At 48.4% G+C, this 17,523-nt stretch overlaps 1 protein-coding gene across 3 annotated transcripts in view; it reads right to left on the bottom strand.

Annotated features, from left to right (window-relative positions):
* Nucleotides 1-17,523, bottom strand: part of LOC144688481 (matrix metalloproteinase-21-like) — a 51,912-nt gene that overhangs the window by 7,630 nt on the left and 26,759 nt on the right. For 2 of the 3 annotated variants that reach the window (XM_078555087.1, XM_078555097.1), the window contains exons 7-8: nucleotides 15,478-15,650; nucleotides 12,683-13,988 (exon numbers count right to left, since the gene is read on the bottom strand). In XM_078555087.1, the coding sequence (XP_078411213.1) occupies nucleotides 13,683-13,988; nucleotides 15,478-15,650 (479 nt within the window). In that variant the 3' untranslated portion in view covers nucleotides 12,683-13,682. Of the gene's footprint in view, nucleotides 1-12,682; nucleotides 13,989-15,477; nucleotides 15,651-17,523 lie in introns of those variants that run through there. The other variant, XM_078555108.1, reaches the window with a different exon arrangement.

Genomic DNA, 17,523 nt, shown 5'->3' with positions numbered 1-17,523 from the left:
CTTCTATCCATGCCAATATGTTACCCCCTATACCTTGAGCTTTTATTGTCTGCAATAACCTTTGATGTGGCACTTTATCAAATGCCTTCTGGAAATCTAAGTACAGTACATTCACCGGTTCCCCTTTATCCACAGCACATGTTACTTCCTCAAAGAGCTCCAACAAGTTGGTTAAACATGATTTCCCTTTCACTAAACATTGTTGACTTTGCCTGATGACCTTGAGCCTATCTTAGTGCCCTGCTATAACTTCTTTAATAACAGCTTCTAACACATTCCCTATGACAGATGTTAGACTAACTGGCCTGTAGTTTGCTGCTTTCTGTCTCCCTCCCACTTTGAATGAAGGAGTTACATTTGCTATTTTCCAATCTAATGGGACCTTCCCCGAATCTAGGGAATTTTGGAAAATTAAAGCCAATGCACCATCTACCTCACTAGACACTTCTTTTAAGACTCTAGGATGAAGTCCATCAGGACCTGGGCTCTTGTCAGCCGCATCTCCAACAATTTACTCAGTACCATTTCTCTGGTGACTGTAAATTTCCTGACTTCCTTCCCCACTTCCATTTCCTGGTTTATAGGCACTTCTGGGATGTTACCTTTATCCTCTATAGTGAAAACTGATGCAAAATACCTGTTCAATTCATCTACCATCTCCTTCTTTTCCATTACCAATTCTCCAGACTCACTTCACCAAGGCTCCTTCGACAGCACCAAACCCGTGACCACTACCATCTAGAAGGACAAGGGCGGCAGATAGATGGGAACACATCTATCATTCCTCTCCAAGTCACTCACCATCCTGACTTGGAAATATATTACCGTTCCTTCACTGTCGCTGGGTCAAAATCCTGGAACTCTCTTCCTAACAGCACTGTGGGTGTACCTACACCATATGGACTGCAGCGGTTCAAGAAGGCAGCTCACTACCACCTTCTCAAGGGCAACTAGGGATGGGCAATAAATGCTGGCCCAGCCAGCGAAGCCCAAATCCCCTGAATGAATAAATAGAAACTTTCTATAGGATCAATGCTCACTTTTTAAACTCTTCTTTTTAAGATACTTATAGGAACTCTTACTATCTGTTTTTATGTTTCCGGCTAACTTTCTCTCATACTCTAATTTTTCCCTCCTTATTAGTCTTTTAGTCATTCTTTGCTGTTCCTTATATTCTGTCCAATCTTCTGGCCTTCCACCTATCTTTGCACAATTATATGCTTTTGCTTTAAGTTTGATACCACCTTTAACCTTTCTAGTTAACCACGGATGGTGCGTCTGTCCCTTGGACTTTTTCTTACTCGTTGGAATGTATCTTTTCTGTGCATTCTGAAATACCCCCTTAAATATTAGCCACTGCACCTTTATTGACCTATCCCTTAACTTGATTTGCCAATTCACTTTAGCCAGCTCAGCTTTCATGCCCTCATAATTACCCTTATTTAAGTTTAAAAACGAAATCTCAGACCCACTCTTCTCTCCCTCAAGCTGAGTGTAAAATTCGATCATATTATAATCACTGCTACCTAAGAGGCCATCTTCACTATGAGATCATTAATTATTCCCACCTCATTGCACAACACCAGGTCTAGTATAGCCTGCTCTCTGGCTGGATCCAGAACATGCTGTCCTAAGAAACTATCCCAAAAACATTCAATGCACTTCTCATTTTTTAAAAATTATTTGTTCATGGGATGCAGGTGTCACTGGTTAGGTCAGCAATTATTGCCCATTCCTAATTGCCCTTGTTTAGAGGGCATTTTAAGAGTCAACCACGTTGCTATGGGTCTGGAGTCACATGTAGGCCAGACCAGGTAAGAAGGGCAGATTTCCTTCCCTAAAGGGCATTAGTGAACCAGATGGGTTTTTATGACATTCACAATGGTTTCATAGTCATCATCAGACTTTTAATTCCAGATTTTTATTTAATTCAAATTCCACTATTTGCCATGGTGGGATTTGAACCCAGGTCTCCAGAGCATTCCCCTGGGTCTCTGGATTACCAGTCCAGTGGCAATACCACCATGCCATCCCCTCCCCCTAACTAGGCTATCTACGCTATCTTTGCCCGTCTGACTTTTCTAGTCAATATGTAAATTCAAATCTCCCATGATTATTGCCGTGCTTTGGAGTGGAATAAGGCTCCTAGTGTGGTTAGTATTCTTTAAAGGGGGTAACTAACGAGCTTAATCTAAAGGAAAGTCATGGCAGCAGAGCTCACAGCCGTGATATGCTCCTCCTGTGCAATGATTATCACTTAGAAAACAGTGGCAGAATCGGACAGAGTCAGCATGGATTTATGAAAGTGAAATCATGCTTGACAAATCTACTGGAATTTTTTGAGGATGTAACTAGTAGAGTTGATGAGGGGGAGCCAGTGGATGTGGTTTATTTGGACTTTCAGAAGGCTTTCGACAAAGTCCCATATAAGAGATTAGCGTGTAAAATTAAAGCGCGTGGGATTGGGGGTAGTGTATTGAGATGGATAGAAAACTGGTTGGCAGACAGGAAACAAAGAGTAGGAATAAACGGGTCTTTTTCCGAATGGCAGGCAGTGACTAGTGAGGTACCGCAGGGATCGGTGCTGGGACCCCAGCTATTCACAATATATATTAATGATTTAGATGAGGGAGCTAAATGTAATATCTCCAAATTTGCAGATGACACAAAGCTGGGTGGGAGGGTGAGCTGTGAGGAGGATGCAGAGATGCTTCAGTGTGATTTGGACAAGCTGAGTGAGTGGGCAAATGCATGGCAGATGCTGTATAATGTGGATAAATGTGAGGTTATCCACTTTGGTAGCAAAAACAGGAAAGCAGATTATTATCTGAGTGGCTATAAATTGAGAGAGGGGAATGTGCAACGAGACCTGGGTGTCCTTGTACACCAGTCGCTGAAGGTAAGCATGCAGGTGCAGCAGGCGGTAAAGAAGGCAAATGGTATGTTGGCCTTCATAGCCAGAGGATTCGAGTACAGGAACAGGGATGTTTTGCTGCAATTGTACAGGGCCTTGGTGAGACCACACCTGGAATATTGTGTGCAGTTTTGGTCTCCTTATCTGAGGAAGGATGTACTTGCTATAGAGGGAGTGCAGCGAAGGTTTACCCGACTGATTCCTGGGATGGCGGGACTGACATATGAGGAGAGATTGAGTCGGTTAGGATTATATTCGCTGGAGTTCAGAAGAATGAGGGGGGATCTCATAGAAACCTATAAAATTCTACCAGGACTGGACAGGTTAGATACAGGAAGGATGTTCCTGATGGTGGGGGAGTCCAGAACCAGGGGTCACAGTCTGAGGATATGGGGTAGACCATTTAGGACTGAGATGAGGAGAAATTTCTTCACCCAGAGAGTGGTGAGCCTGTGGAATTCATTACCACAGAAAGTAGTTGAGACCAAAACATTGTATGTTTTCAAGAAGGAGTTAGATAGAGCTCTTGGGGTGAAAGGGATCAAAGGATATTGGGAAAAAGCGGGAGCAGGCTATTGAGTTGGATGATCAGCCATGATCATAATGAATGGCGGAGCAGGCTCGAAGGGCCGAATGGCCTACTCCTGCTCCTAGTTTCTATGTTTCTATGTGCCTTTCTGAGAAGCTCCAATAATTTCTTCCCTTATGCTCAACCCTACCCTGTGGTTACTGTTAGGGGATGTGTACACAACCCTCACAAGTGACTTCTTGCCTTTACCATTCTCACTGGAGTGCTGTGATTGGCTGCAGTAGAGAGCTTCAGGTGGAGATTGGTGACTGAGGGAGTTTAAGGGTTAAATTAAGGGTTCAATTCTATCTAAAGTCTAGTCTTTCTTTAATTCAGCAATTAGCTAAAAGCTGCTGTTAGGGTTGGAAGAAGGTGAGTTTTAGACCGGAGAGGAGAGGCCAGTGAAAGTGGTATAAAGGGGCATGAAAAAGAGAGGCCGAGACCGGAGAGGAGAGGCGTTACCCTCAGGACCTTCAGGCGGTGGAGTTCGAAGTGGCATCATGGTTCAAAAAGTGATGCGATGCAGGGGAGGCAGCTGATTGGTAAGTAGGGTCAGGTGAGTACTTCTACTTCTACTTTTTCTACTAATTAAACTGCTGCAGTCCATTAGCTTAAACAAAATAAGGTGAGGACTTTGGACTGTAGTGGGAGTGTTTGGAGTGGAATAAGGCTCCCAGTGTAGTTAGTATTCTTTAAAGGGAGTAACTAACGAGTTTGATCTAAAGGGAAGTCATGGCAGCAGAGCTCGTACCCATGATATGCTCCTCCTGCGCTATGTGGGAAGTCATGGACACTTCCAGTGTCCCTGGTGACCATGTGTGCAGGAAGTGTGTCCAGCTGCAGCTACTGGCTAACCACATTTTGGAGCTGGACCTGTGGGTGGATTCACTGTGGAGCATCCGCGATGCTGTGATCATCGTTTACAGCACATTCAGTGAGGTGGTCACATCGCAGGTTAAGACTGAACAGGCAGAAAGGGGATGGGTGAGCACCAGGCAGAGTAGAGGGAGGCAAGTAGTACAGGAGTCCCCTGTGGCTGTCCCCCTCTCTAACAGATATACCGTTTTGGATACTGTTGGGAGAGACAACTTCTCAGGGGAAAGCAGCAGGAACCAAGTCCATGGCACCAGGGGTAGCTCTGCTGTACAAGAGGGGAGGAAGAAGAGTGGCAGGGCTATAGTGATAGGGAATTCAATAGTAAGGGGAACAGACAGGCATTTCTGTGGCTGTAGGTGTGATTCCAGGATGGTATGTTGCCTGTCTGGTGCCAGGGTCAAAGGTGTCTCAGAGAGGCTGCAGGGCACTCTGGAGGGGGAGGGTGAACAGTAGTGGTGGTACACATTGGTACCAACCACATAGGTTAAAAAAACAGGATGAGGTCCTACAAGCTGAATCTAGGGAGTTAGGCTGAAGTTCTCCCCTCACTGATCGGGTGCCTCTCACTGATTGTGCTCAGTCTCTGGGGAGTCAGGAGGTGAGTTACATGTGAGAACTGGACACAGGGTTCAAGGGGCAGTCTGAGCAGAGCATTGTGCAGTTTGATCTTGTGACGCACTGAAGATGTCTGTGTGATTCAACATCGGATAGAATTGGTTTGATTGTTGCTCTGCATTTGTTCCACACACTCTGTGTCGGGTTTATTAAGCCTCCTGGTTCTGTTTCAGCTTTTAACCTATATTAACACCGGGCGTGGGGGGGGGATTTTACAGCCCCGTTTCGGTGGGGATGGGGCCATAAAATGCGGCGAGACATTCTAAACCCCATTGACTGCAGCGGGAATGTAAAATCCCAGTGCCATAAAATCCTGCCCATGGTGTGTAGCCCATTTTATCCCTTCAATGTGCAATATAGTGTGCATGAAATGTCAGCTGCTGTTATCCTGGCTCAGCCTATAGTCCCTGGGCTGCTCTGATCTCAACGCACCTCTCACCCTCCACCCCCCTGCCCCTCCTTATCCTTTCACCAATATGTGAGCTGTCAGCGTTTCCTGTCTGTCCGGGCTGGTGCGTACTCGAGACAGGCCCTGGACTTCAGGCCTCTCAGTCATTAGAGAGAGGAGCCGGCCCATTGAGCCTGCTCTGCCATTCGATAAGATCCTGGCTGATCTGATTGCACCCCCCCGCCGTCAACTCCCCTTTCCCGCTTGCGTCCCTTACCCCCCGACTCCCACAGATCAAAAATCTGTCCCATTAACTCAGCCTTGAATATGACCCAGGGAGAGGATTCCAAATTGACTCTCGAGAAGAAATTCCTCCTCATCTCCGTCTTAAATGAGCGACCCCCGGCTATGCCCCATTCCCCCGCGAGGGGTAAACATCCTCTGAGCGATGTTCCCCCCCAACCCCCCCGGCCAGTTTGTGAGCGAGTTTCCTGATTCCGTAGGGCTGTCTCGCCCGGGCGTTACAACAGGCGCCGGGGTTTCAGTACCTGGCGTTTTGTGCTGATTTTTTTGGGGATTGTTTTCAGGGGCCCTGCGTTGCCATGGGGACGCTGGTGCAGAGCGTCATCGGGGCGTCCTGCCCTTGAGAGAGGGAGGGCGAGGGTTCCCTCCTCCTCCTGTCTTCACTGTGGCAGGAGTGGGACCCGCTGTGTCAGCAGGTTGTGAGTAACGGTTACTGCAGGCTGAAACGTCCCATTGCAATCGATCCCTTGTCGTTTAGACCCCAGGATCTGGGCAGACTGCAGCTCCCAACACAATACAAAGACCAGGGGAAAAGAAAAACCCAAACAGCTCAGCCTTTCCAGCTGTCAGTCAGCGAGTAGCGCTCTGCTCTCTGAGCCTGAAGCTTGTGGCTTCAAGTCCCATTCCAGAGCACATCATCCAGGCTGACACTCCCACTGCGGTACTGAGGGAGAGGGGCTGCATTGTTAAACTGAGGCCCTGCCTACCCTCAGGTAAATGTTAAAAAAAAAATCCCAGGGCACTATTTCAATGAGGGACAGGGGAGTTCCCCTCCTGGTGTCCTGGCCAATATTCATCCCTCAGTCAACAGCTCAAAAAAGCGGATTATTTGGCCATGACCACATTGCTGTTTTTTTTTGGGAGCTTGCTGTGCACACGTTTCCGACATCAGTGACTGCGCTTCAGAAGCATTTCATAAAGCGCTTCAGGACGCCCTGATGCTGTGGAAGGCAGTGTGGAAAGGCAAGTCTTTCCTTGTTACACTGGCCAGATGTGCTGCAGACAGCTGGGTTATAAATGGTTGGGAATCTCTAAAGTGCAATCGGACAACGAGGGGATAAGGGCAGGGGGGTGGGGGGTGGGGGTCACTTTAGCCCAGCCTCTGAACAATGTGCATGTAGTTAAACTAGCCTGTCGCCCTGACCTCTGCCACAGGCCATGCCTGAGCAGTCTCTGACAATGGCAGGTCAAGTTGAGGAGGTGGCTGATAAGGTAATCGAGGGTCCTCGGTTTTACAAATAGACCCATAGAGCGCAAAGCAGGTTGTGCTAAACCTTTGTTAAATGTTGTTTAATAGAGCCTAGCCGGAGCATTGTCCCCGGGTTCTGGGAGGCACACTTCTGGAAGGCTGTCGAGGCCAGTGTAGGTTTCTTGGAATGATTCCGGGGATAGGGGGACTCCAGTTAATGTGGAGAGACTGCAGAGGCTGGGATTGCTCTCCTTGGAGCAGACTAGATTAAGGGGGGAGGGCTTGCTTGAGGTCTTGAGGGGACGGTGAGTAGTAGTTATGTTACCAGTGAACCAGTAATTCAGAGACCTGGAATCATGGGTTCAAATCCCACCACATTAAAATGTGGGAATTCCAATCCAATGAATTAATAAATCTGGAATATAAGGCTAGTCTCAGTAATGGTGACCATGAAACCATTGTCGATTGTTGTAAAAACCCATCTGGTTCACTAATGCCCTTTAGGGAAGGAAATCTGCAGTGCTAAACCAGTCTGGCCTACATGTGACTCCAGACCCACAGCAACGTGGTTGAGTCTGAGCTGCCCTCTGAGATGACCTAGTGAGATGCTCAGTTGTACTCGAGGACGCAGCTCACCACCCCCTTCTGGAGGGCAATTAGAGAATGGCAATAAATGCTGGGCCCAGCCAGTCACACCCAGATTCTGTGGTTGAATTAAAAAAAAGGCAGGAGAGTCAGCGACCACAGGACACAAGGCAGAGGTTTACCGGCCTGTCACGGTGGGGGTGGGGGCTGTAAGACACAGCAAGCCGTTCGAAAGAAGGTGGGGGGAGGGGCAGGAAATTCCAGCCACAGATGTAAATTGATTGACTGGAGGGGTTGGGTGGGGTGGGGGTGGAAGAGATGAGAGTTGTTTTGTTTTTTTTTACACAGTGAGTTATTGTGATCTGGAACGTCCTGCCTGACAATCTGACAGGAGCGAATTAAGCTGTAACTTTCTACGTGGAATTGTACAAATACCTACAGGAAGCACATTGACAGGACAATGGTTAAAGAGCAAGGGAATGGGATTAACTGGATAGCTTCATCCAAGGAGCCAGCACGATGGGCTGAATGGCCTTCTGTCCTGATTCACTCAATGGTTCCAAATATTTCAGAAATCCTCCTTATACAACAGAGTCACGAAATATCGCTTTCATTTTTTAGTTCTGTAGTTAAAATCTTAAGTTGACAAACCTGCACTTGTGACCGCTAACTACATCTGTACGTTTTTTAAAAATTCATTCACGGGATGTGGGCGTCGCTGGCTGGGCCCAGCATTTATTGCCCATCCCTAGTTGCCGCTTGAGAAGGTGGTGGTGAGCTGCCTTCTTGAACCGCTGCAGTCCCTGTGGTGTAGGTAACACCCACGGCGCGGTTAGGGAGGGAAAATGTCAACGCATCTGCCAGGCAGTAACTGTCACCATATCAAACAGTCTTGGGTGGTTCTAATCTCTCAGATCTGCTTCTGAATACGCCCATGTCTTTATTCTTTGCTGTTCAAGTGAAGAGAATAGGCAGTTGGTGTTATTTCCTGTAAACCACGCGTTCTGGTGTTTTTGTGAAACTTTCGTAGGCGGCGCTGATACCCAGTGTGAAAGCAAGACTGGAGGTCATGAGGGAGACGACATAATAACCTTTCAGCTCAGCTGGAAAGTGACTCCTTTGTAAATATGAGGTGAGGAGATGGAGGAAGGAGAGAGCCGGAGGGTTTCAGCAGTAACGTGTGTGTGTATCTCCGCAGCACGGCACAGGTTCCTTCCCAATCTCCGAGTTACCTGTCAGTAAATGCTACTCTTAACCTTTCATAAAGAGCAGGCATTTGACTCTGCGTTCAAAGATTTCACCCTTGGCTTGTAACAACATCAACAAGCCGCATCTTTAACATCGGAATACCATCCTGAGGTGTGAAACCGGAGGGCAGGCTGGGCCAAACTTTAAGGCCAGGATGTCCCGGTCCTGCCTCCCACAGGGCGGGAGTCAACAGGCCTTTGGCCTGCGATGATTCCTGGAAAACCCCGGCCTAAGACACCACCGGAGGGGTTTATTAGGACTGGTGGTCAAAAGCCTGGTCAAAGAGGCAGGTTTTAAGGAGTATCTTAAAGGAGGAGAGCGAGGGGGAGAGGTGGGGTGGGGGGAGAGGTTTAGGGAAGGGAATTCCAGAGCTTGGGGTCCCAGGCAGCTGAAGGCAAGGTCACCTTGATGGTGGAGCGATTAAAATCGGTGGGGGTGGGGGGACGCTCGAGAGGCCGTAATTGGAGGAGCGCAGAGATCTCGGAGGGTTGTAGGGCTGGAGGAGATTCAGAGGCAGGGAGGCATGGACAGCATTGCGATATTTCCATGTCTAACAGCCCCCAGTGCGCGCACACCCCCCCCTTCCCCACCTTCCCGCGGGTCTGAATCCATAAGCAGCTGTTTTATTTGAGCCAGTATGTGTGTGGGGGGGTATCACCAGCCGGACTCTGGTAAAGGCAGCACAGCTCAGCTAATCGCGTTCCCACCAAACCGGTCGGGAGGAGGGGCAGAGAGTTGAGCTTATTTAACTTGTTGAGCTCGGGGGGAGGTGGTGGGGGGGTTGGTGGGTGCAGGGCTTTTCCACTCGGGTCCAAGCGGGAACAGGGGAGTGGGGAGGGGGTTCAGTGAGGATTCATAACACAGTGTCAGGAATGTGAGACTCGAGTTCTGGAGACAGGGTTGCAATTATTGGAGGGGTTGTTTATTTTGGGAACAGAATAGGAATGTCGTGGGGGGGCATGGTTCCCGTCCACAGGCCCCAGTCAGTATGCTGGCACCGGGGAGAATTTGGGCTGTTTGAGTCGCACAGCAAGAGTCCGGTGTCAATAACCCAGAATGTCAGGGAGCAGGGCACCAGCACCACCTGCTGGCTGTAAACCTTACTGGAACAAGACAGCAACAGCCCAGGGATTGGAAAGCGAGAAAAGGGCCTGCGTTTATATTTTATGACCTCAGGATGCTCCCCCCACCACCCCCCCAGACCACCTTACCATCCAATGAGGTACTTTTTCAAGTGTAGGCTGCTGTTGTAATGCAGGAGACGCGGCAGTCAAACTGTGCACAGCAGGATCCCACAAGCAGCAGTGTGAACAATGATCAGATTGCCTGTGTCTTTTTGTAAGGTGTTGGTCGAGGGGATGAATGTTGGTCCAGGACACCCGGGAGACTCCTGCGCTCTCCTTTCAAACATTAAGCGTAGGACCTTTCACGGAGAGGACAGACAGGGCCCACGCCTCATCTGGAAGATGGCGCCGCAGACAGTGTGGCTCTCCCTCAGTTACACAGCGTGCTGGAATCGGCAGCTAGATCCAGGGAAATGGGGAAGCTGTCAGTCCAGAGATCCTCAATGACCTGGTGTGTCACGGCGATCGCCTGTTCCTGGTGTCCAGCCTTCCACACGGTTCTGTTTGGGCTTTTATTGGTTTTGAAACGTGGAAATTCGGACATTGACAAAAGCTTCAGCTGTAGTGACAAATCCAGCGGAAGGGATTGAAACACCGAGTTAAGTGTTAAATTTAACCCAAGCAGTTGAACGGTGAATAGATCAGTTAGTGCTTCAACCCAGCTATTGCTCCTTTGGTCAGAACAATTCAGAAGCACAGTAGCAGCAGCAGTGTGTGTAATATCTACAAGATGCACTGCAGGAACTCACCAAGGCTCCTTCGGCAGCACCTTCCAAACCCACGACCACTACCATCTGGAAGGACAAGGGAAGCAGATAGATGGGAACACCACCACCTGGAAGTTCCCCTCCAAGTCACTCACCATCCTGACTTGGAAATATAACGCCGTTCCTTCACTGTCGCTGGGTCAAAATCCTGGAACTACCTCCCTACAGCACTGTGGGTGTACCTACACCACTTTTGACATTCAGTTTGGGATGCGAAGGTCATTTATTTGCCCTTGAGAAGGTGGTGGTGAGCCACCTGTCTGAACCACTGCAGTCCATGGGGTGCAGGTCCATGTCAGTGTGTGATCCCATCCAGTGAACGACCATGGGGAAAGGGGAGATGTTGGATTGGGCTACGAAGCCACTGAGAGTTGAATAGCTGACTAATACTCACTGCCCCAGGCTCACTTGTGACGGATGGTCACTTGGGTGATGAGCAGTGGGTGCCCATGGAACTCGTAGCCCAGTGACAGTCGATGGGGAACGTTCCCCGGGAAGCAAAGGATTGGAGTTGGGCTGGTGCATGAGGTGTCAGTGATTGAAAAGGAAGATCCCTCCTCAACACCAGAATCCCTGGCAGATCTAAAGGTTTTTGTGGAACATTCTGGAAATACAGGCCGCAGTGACGGGACAGATGAGCATCAGTTGTGACTCGTAACATTACATCAATGAGATGCATCCTCACACCCGCCAACTCCTCACCAAGAATGCACCCTTCAGTGTTTGCCCAGTTTTATTATATACAATTCCCGAAACACCGATCCTAACCACCGTCAGATAGAAACAGCCTTTGAGCAGCAGAATTTTACACGTACGTTGGACACATGGCACAGGAGGTATCAGCTGTGAATCAGCAGCAACACTTCATCGTATCCAGTTCATCAACACTCACTGAAGCTCAGATCGAGCTCAGGAACTCTACTCATCAGTCACATTCCCCATTCCCTGACACAGAATTACTGATCGCAATCTGAGCAGATCTCAGAATTTATATTCCTCACCATCACACTTTGCTTTGAAATTGGTTTTGGTCAGATACAGAGTAAAGCTCCCTCTACACTGTCCCCATCAAACACTCCCAGGGCACGTACAGCACAGGGTTAGATACAGAGTAAAGCTCCTTCTACGCTGTCCCCATCAAACACTCCCAGGACAGGTACAGCACGGGGTTAGATACAGAGTAAAGCTCCCTCTACACTGTCCCCATCAAACACTCCCAGGGCAGGTACAGCACGGGGTTAGATACAGAATAAAGCTCCCTCTACACTGTCCCCATCAAACACTCCCAGGACAGGTACAGCACGGGGTTAGATACAGAGTAAAGCTCCCTCTACACTGTCCCCATCAAACACTCCCAGGACAGGTACAGCATGGGGTTAGATACAGAGTAAAGCTCCCTCTACACTGTCCCCATCAAACACTCCCAGGACAGGTACAGCACAGGGTTAGATACAGAGTAAAGCTCCCTCTACACTGTCCCATCAAACACTCCCAGTACAGGTACAGCACGGGGTTAGATACAGAGTAAAGCTCCCTCTACACTGTCCCCAACAAACACTCCCAGGGCAGGTACAACACGGGGTTAGATACAGAGTAAAGCTCCCTCTACACTGTGCCCATCAAACACTCCCAGGACAGGTACAGCACGGGGTTAGATACAGAGTAAAGCTCCCTCTACACTGTCCCCATCAAACACTCCCAGGGCACGTACAGCACAGGGTTAGATACAGAGTAAAGCTCCCTCTACACTGTCCCCATCAAACACTCCCAGGACAGGTACAGCACGGGGTTAGATACAGAGTAAAGCTCCCTCTACACTGTCCCCATCAAACACTCCCAGGGCAGGTACAGCACGGGGTTAGATACAGAGTAAAGCTCCCTCTACACTGTCCCATCAAACACTCCCAGGACAGGTACAGCACAGGGTTAGATATAGAGTAAAGCTCCCTCTACACTGTCCCCATCAAACACTCCCAGGACAGGGACAGCACGGGGTTAGATACAGAGTAAAGCTCGTTCTACACTGTCCCCATCAAACAATCCCAGGGCAGGTACAGCACGGGGTTAGATACAGAGTAAAGCTCCCTCTACACTGTCCCATCAAACACTCCCAGTACAGGTACAGCACGGGGTTAGATACAGAGTAAAGCTCGTTCTACACTGTCCCCATCAAACACTCCCAGGACAGGGACAGCACGGGGTTAGATACAGAGTAAAGCTCATTCTACACTGTCCCCATCAAACACTCCCAGGGCAGGTACAGCACGGGGTTAGATACAGAGTAAAGCTCCCTCTACACTGTCCCATCAAACACTCCCAGTACAGGTACAGCACGGGGTTAGATACAGAGTAAAGCTCGTTCTACACTGTCCCCATCAAACACTCCCAGGACAGGTACAGCACGGGGTTAGATACAGAGTAAAGCTCCCTCTACACTGTCCCCATCAAACACTCCCAGGACAGGTACAGCACAGGGTTAGATACAGAGTAAAGCTCCCTCTACATTGTCCCCATCAAACACTCCCAGGACAGGTACAGCACAGGGTTAGATACAGAGTAAAGCTCACTCTACACTGTCCCCATCAAACACTCCCAGGACAGGTACAGCACGGGGTTAGATACAGAGTAAAGCTCCCTCTACACTGTCCCCATCAAACACTCCCAGGACAGGTACAGCACGGGGTTAGATACAGAGTAAAGCTCACTATACCCAGGTCTCTGATTGAACATTGAGGACAGTAAAATACTGACAGAATTCCCATTGTTGAATGACCCTTGACCTGCTGCTGCTTAACTCAGTGTAGGCGGGTCTGCTTGGTGAACTTTGACAGGGTTGTGATGAGCAGTAATGATAAGTTTCTCGCGGGGGCTTTGCCTGATGTTGGACACATTGAGGAGCAGAAAGCTGCCATTGTAAAATAATAAAAGACGACAGTTTGAACTCTGTCGTGCCGATGTGAAAGTTCAGAGGTCGCCGCTATCGGAGGCTTTAGCTGTGATTGTGTACGTCAATCTGCTTTGTCGCTCATGAGCAGAATGGAGTGAGTCAATCCGGTGAGCTCCTTCTGGGAGCAGTGTTCCTTCCCCCCCACCGGCTCCGCCAACCTACTGATGCCCTGGTGTTCTGGAGCCATCCACTTCGCAGATGTCATACCAGTGCTCAGCCACGCGGCCCTGGGGGAGAAGGCCGTTGAGGGGCAGCGAGGCATTTCCCTCGTGGTCCCGCTCGTTGACCACCCTCCAATACACGGTGTCCTTGAACACAAAGACGGCAGCGTGTGTGTACGAGTAATAAACTGCATCCAGATTCCCCAGGGGGTGGTTGCCCTTGACGACGGGCGGGAACACGTCCACGATCCTCTTGGGGTATCCAGGCACTGTGCTGTTCAGGTCAACGCTGAACGCGGTCACCTGTGGGTTACAACAGAGCGGTCAGAGCTGCAGGAACAGTCACACCTTCCCCCACAGACTAGCTGCAGCCCTGCAGTCATACCCTCTTAACCCCCCAAATCCCAAACATAGAAACCCCTTCACCCTAACGCAGCACAGCAGGCAAACTGAACTCACAATCACAAACTCATTCACCTCCCCTCATGGGGATTATACAATATGTCAGTGCTGGCAAGGGGGGATTGCACATACAGACTAGACCAGATGGTTTTTAGCCTTTATTAACTCTACATCTAACCCTGTGCTCTAACCGTCCTGGGAGTGTTTGATGGGACATTATAGAGGGAGCTTTACTCTGTATCTAACCCTGTGCTCTACCCGTCCTGGGAGTGTTTGATGGGGACAGTGTAGAGGGAGCTTTACTCTGTATCTAACCCTATGCTGTACCTGTCCTGGGAGTGTTTGATGGGGACAGTGTAGAGGGAGCTTTACTCTGTATCCAACCCTGTGCTCTACCCGTCCTGGGAGTGTTTGATGGGACAGTATAGAGGGAGCTTTACTCTGTATCTAACCCTGTGCTCTACCCGTCCTGGGAGTGTTTGATGGGGACAGTGTAGAGGGAGCTTTACTCTGTACCTAACCCTGTGCTGTACCTGTCCTGGGAGTGTTTGATGGGAACAGTGTAGAGGGAGCTTTACTCTGTATCTAACCCCGTGCTGTACCTGTCCTGGGAGTGTTTGATGGGGACAGTGTAGAGGGAGCTTTACTCTGTATCTAACCCCGTGCTGTACCTGTCCTGGGAGTGTTTGATGGGGACAGTGTAGAGGGAGCTTTACTCTGTATCTAACCCCGTGCTGTACCTGTCCTGGGAGTGTTTGATGGGGATGGTGTAGAGGGAGCTTTACTCTCTATCTAACCCTGTGCTGTACCTGTCCTGGGAGTGTTTGATAGGGATTGTGTAGAGGGAGCTTTACTCTGTATCTAACCCTGTGCTGTAGCTGCCCTGGGAGTGTTTGATGGGGACAGTGTAGAGGGAGCTTTACTCTGTATCTAACCCTGTGCTGTACCTGTCCTGGGAGCGTTTGATGGGGACGGTGTAGAGGGAGCTTTACTCTGTATCTAACCCCATGCTGTACCTGTCCTGGGAGTGTTTGATGGGGATGGTGTAGAGGGAGCTTTACTCTCTATCTAACCCTGTGCTGTACCTGTCCTGGGAGTGTTTGATGGGGACGGTGTAGAGGGAGCTTTACTCTGTATCTAACCCTGTGCTGTACCTGTCCTGGGAGCGTTTGATGGGGACGGTGTAGAGGGAGCTTTACTCTGTATCTAACCCCGTGCTGTACCTGTCCTGAGATGCTCAGAGCCGCTTTTGCTGTCTTGCTCGTGGTTCTGGATTGTGAGAAAGCTTTGTAAATATTTATAACCACTGGAATGAGCAGAGAGGGCAGCATTGTTGAATGGGTTGAAGATGACTGGTGTTGGGAGGATTTTGGAGAAGACTAATACTCACGTTGAAGCCTTTGAAGAAGTATACGCAGTGATCCCTTTTCTCAAAGTAGATGCTGTCAATAGGGCCATCAATCCCTGGAAAACCGTGTGAGATGGGGCGAGGGTAACGATTACCCTGTGGGTCCTCAGTATAGACTCTGTCATTGTCATTGTCGTATTGCCAGTACATGGTCCCTATGAACAGAACGAGAGAGCACTCTGAGCTCCTTACGGACAGTTCAAATAAACTCTGCGGGACATAGTCAGAACCAACCAACATCTGCCACACAGTCAACATTACAATTAACTTCAGTATCTCTTCAGGAAGTTAGGATCAAGGGGACATTGGCAGCATCAATGAATTACATGGTACTATGAAGAGATATTAATGTGTATAATGTTATTGGAAATGATATTTAAATTGGACTTGTGGTAGGGTCTGTGCCTGTGTGTGGATTAAAGCCAGGTGGTCTGGGTACTTTGATGTGTGATAGTTTGAGATGTTAATTAGATAAAGGTAAGGCTAGAAGGTAAAGAGAACCTTTGCATTTGTTGAATAAACCATTCAAAAGAAAGGAGTATAATCTTGCACCTAGTTAGGAGACACCAAGCAATGTGTTTATATTACTGATAAAAATGGCGCTGTGACAGGGGTTTTATTGTTAAAGGTGGAGTTCAAAGGGCCTGGTGATACAATGAGAATTTGCATTCAAAGGAAAAGCCAGGTATAAACAGAAAATAATTTTGTGTGTGCAGGTCAGAGGCATGTAAGATCGAAGCAGTCTGAAAGCCCTACAACTGTGTCTGCAAAGGATCCAAATTGCAAATTGACCTCATTTTGAATTTGTCAGGTCAAACGTGCTTTTCCCGGTGTCTGTTCAAAGTCTATGGGCTATTGTTACCTTGGTGAAGATTTATCCTTAATTTGGGGATTTGTTTAAAAGTTATTATGGTAGTAATTTGTAGACATGTGTATGTGTTAAATTTCTAGTTAAATTAATGAATGTGTAATTTAATTTATATAAAAACCTCTGGAGGCTTGGTGGTCTTATTCCTGAATTCAGAGCTGCATCTCAAACCTACCAACTGAAAATATAGGTTGTGACAGTTGTTCAAGTTTCCCTCTGGGATTTTAAATAACTCGGCCTTTACCAACTACTGTGTCATAACAATGGGTTACGTCGTGTCTAGTGAAGAGAAATGGACCTTTCGGCCCTCCTGATTGCTGCAATTTGCGTTAGGCATGAACATCCCCTCAAGCCTCTTCAGCTCACTCAATGCTACAACCCTTCAACTTATCAAGACCTGGAAAGAGCAATTCAGTTCACCCCATTCGCCGCTGTTTCCCTGGATCCCTGGATTTTTTTTTGCTTTCAGTATCTGTTGAATTCCCTGCTGAACCTGTATTCACCGCCCCAGCAGACATAGCACCACAGGGAATTTAGAAGCAGGAAAAGGCCATTCAGCCCTTCGAGCCTGCTCTGCTATTCGATAAAATCATGGTTGATCAGGCTGTGGTCTCAGCTCCACTTTCCTGTCGATCCCCTATAACCCTTGACCCCCCCCCTTGTCTATCAAAAGCCTGTCTAACTCCGCCTTGAATATATTCAATGACCCAGACTCCACTGCTCTCTGTGGAAGAGAATTCCACAGACTAACAACTCTCTGAGAGAACAAATTCTTCCTCATCTCCATCTTAAACGGGAGGCTTCTTATTCTTAAACCATGTCCCTAATTCCATTCTAGAAGATGGAAACATCCTCCCGGTATCCACCCTATTGAATCCCCTCAGGATTTTATCTGTTTCAATGAAATCACCTCTCATTCTTCTAAACTCCAATGGGGGCCAGACCTGTCCAACCTTTCTTCATGAGGAGATACGCTCCCCGTCCCAGGAATGAGTCCAGTGTACATTCTCTGAACCGCTTCTAAAGCCTTTTTCAAATAAGGAGACCAATACTGTACACAGTACTCCAGATGTGGTCTTACTAAGACCCTGTACAACTGTAGTAAAACTTTCCTACTTTTATATTCCATTCCCCATGCAATAAACGACAGCGCTCCATTT

Source organism: Cetorhinus maximus, chromosome 1 (assembly GCF_964194155.1).
Source record: "Cetorhinus maximus chromosome 1, sCetMax3.hap1.1, whole genome shotgun sequence".
Classification (NCBI taxonomy): Eukaryota; Metazoa; Chordata; class Chondrichthyes; order Lamniformes; family Cetorhinidae; genus Cetorhinus; species Cetorhinus maximus.
Note: the sequence above shows the minus strand (reverse complement) of the source record. Positions and strands in the feature narration are given on the sequence as shown.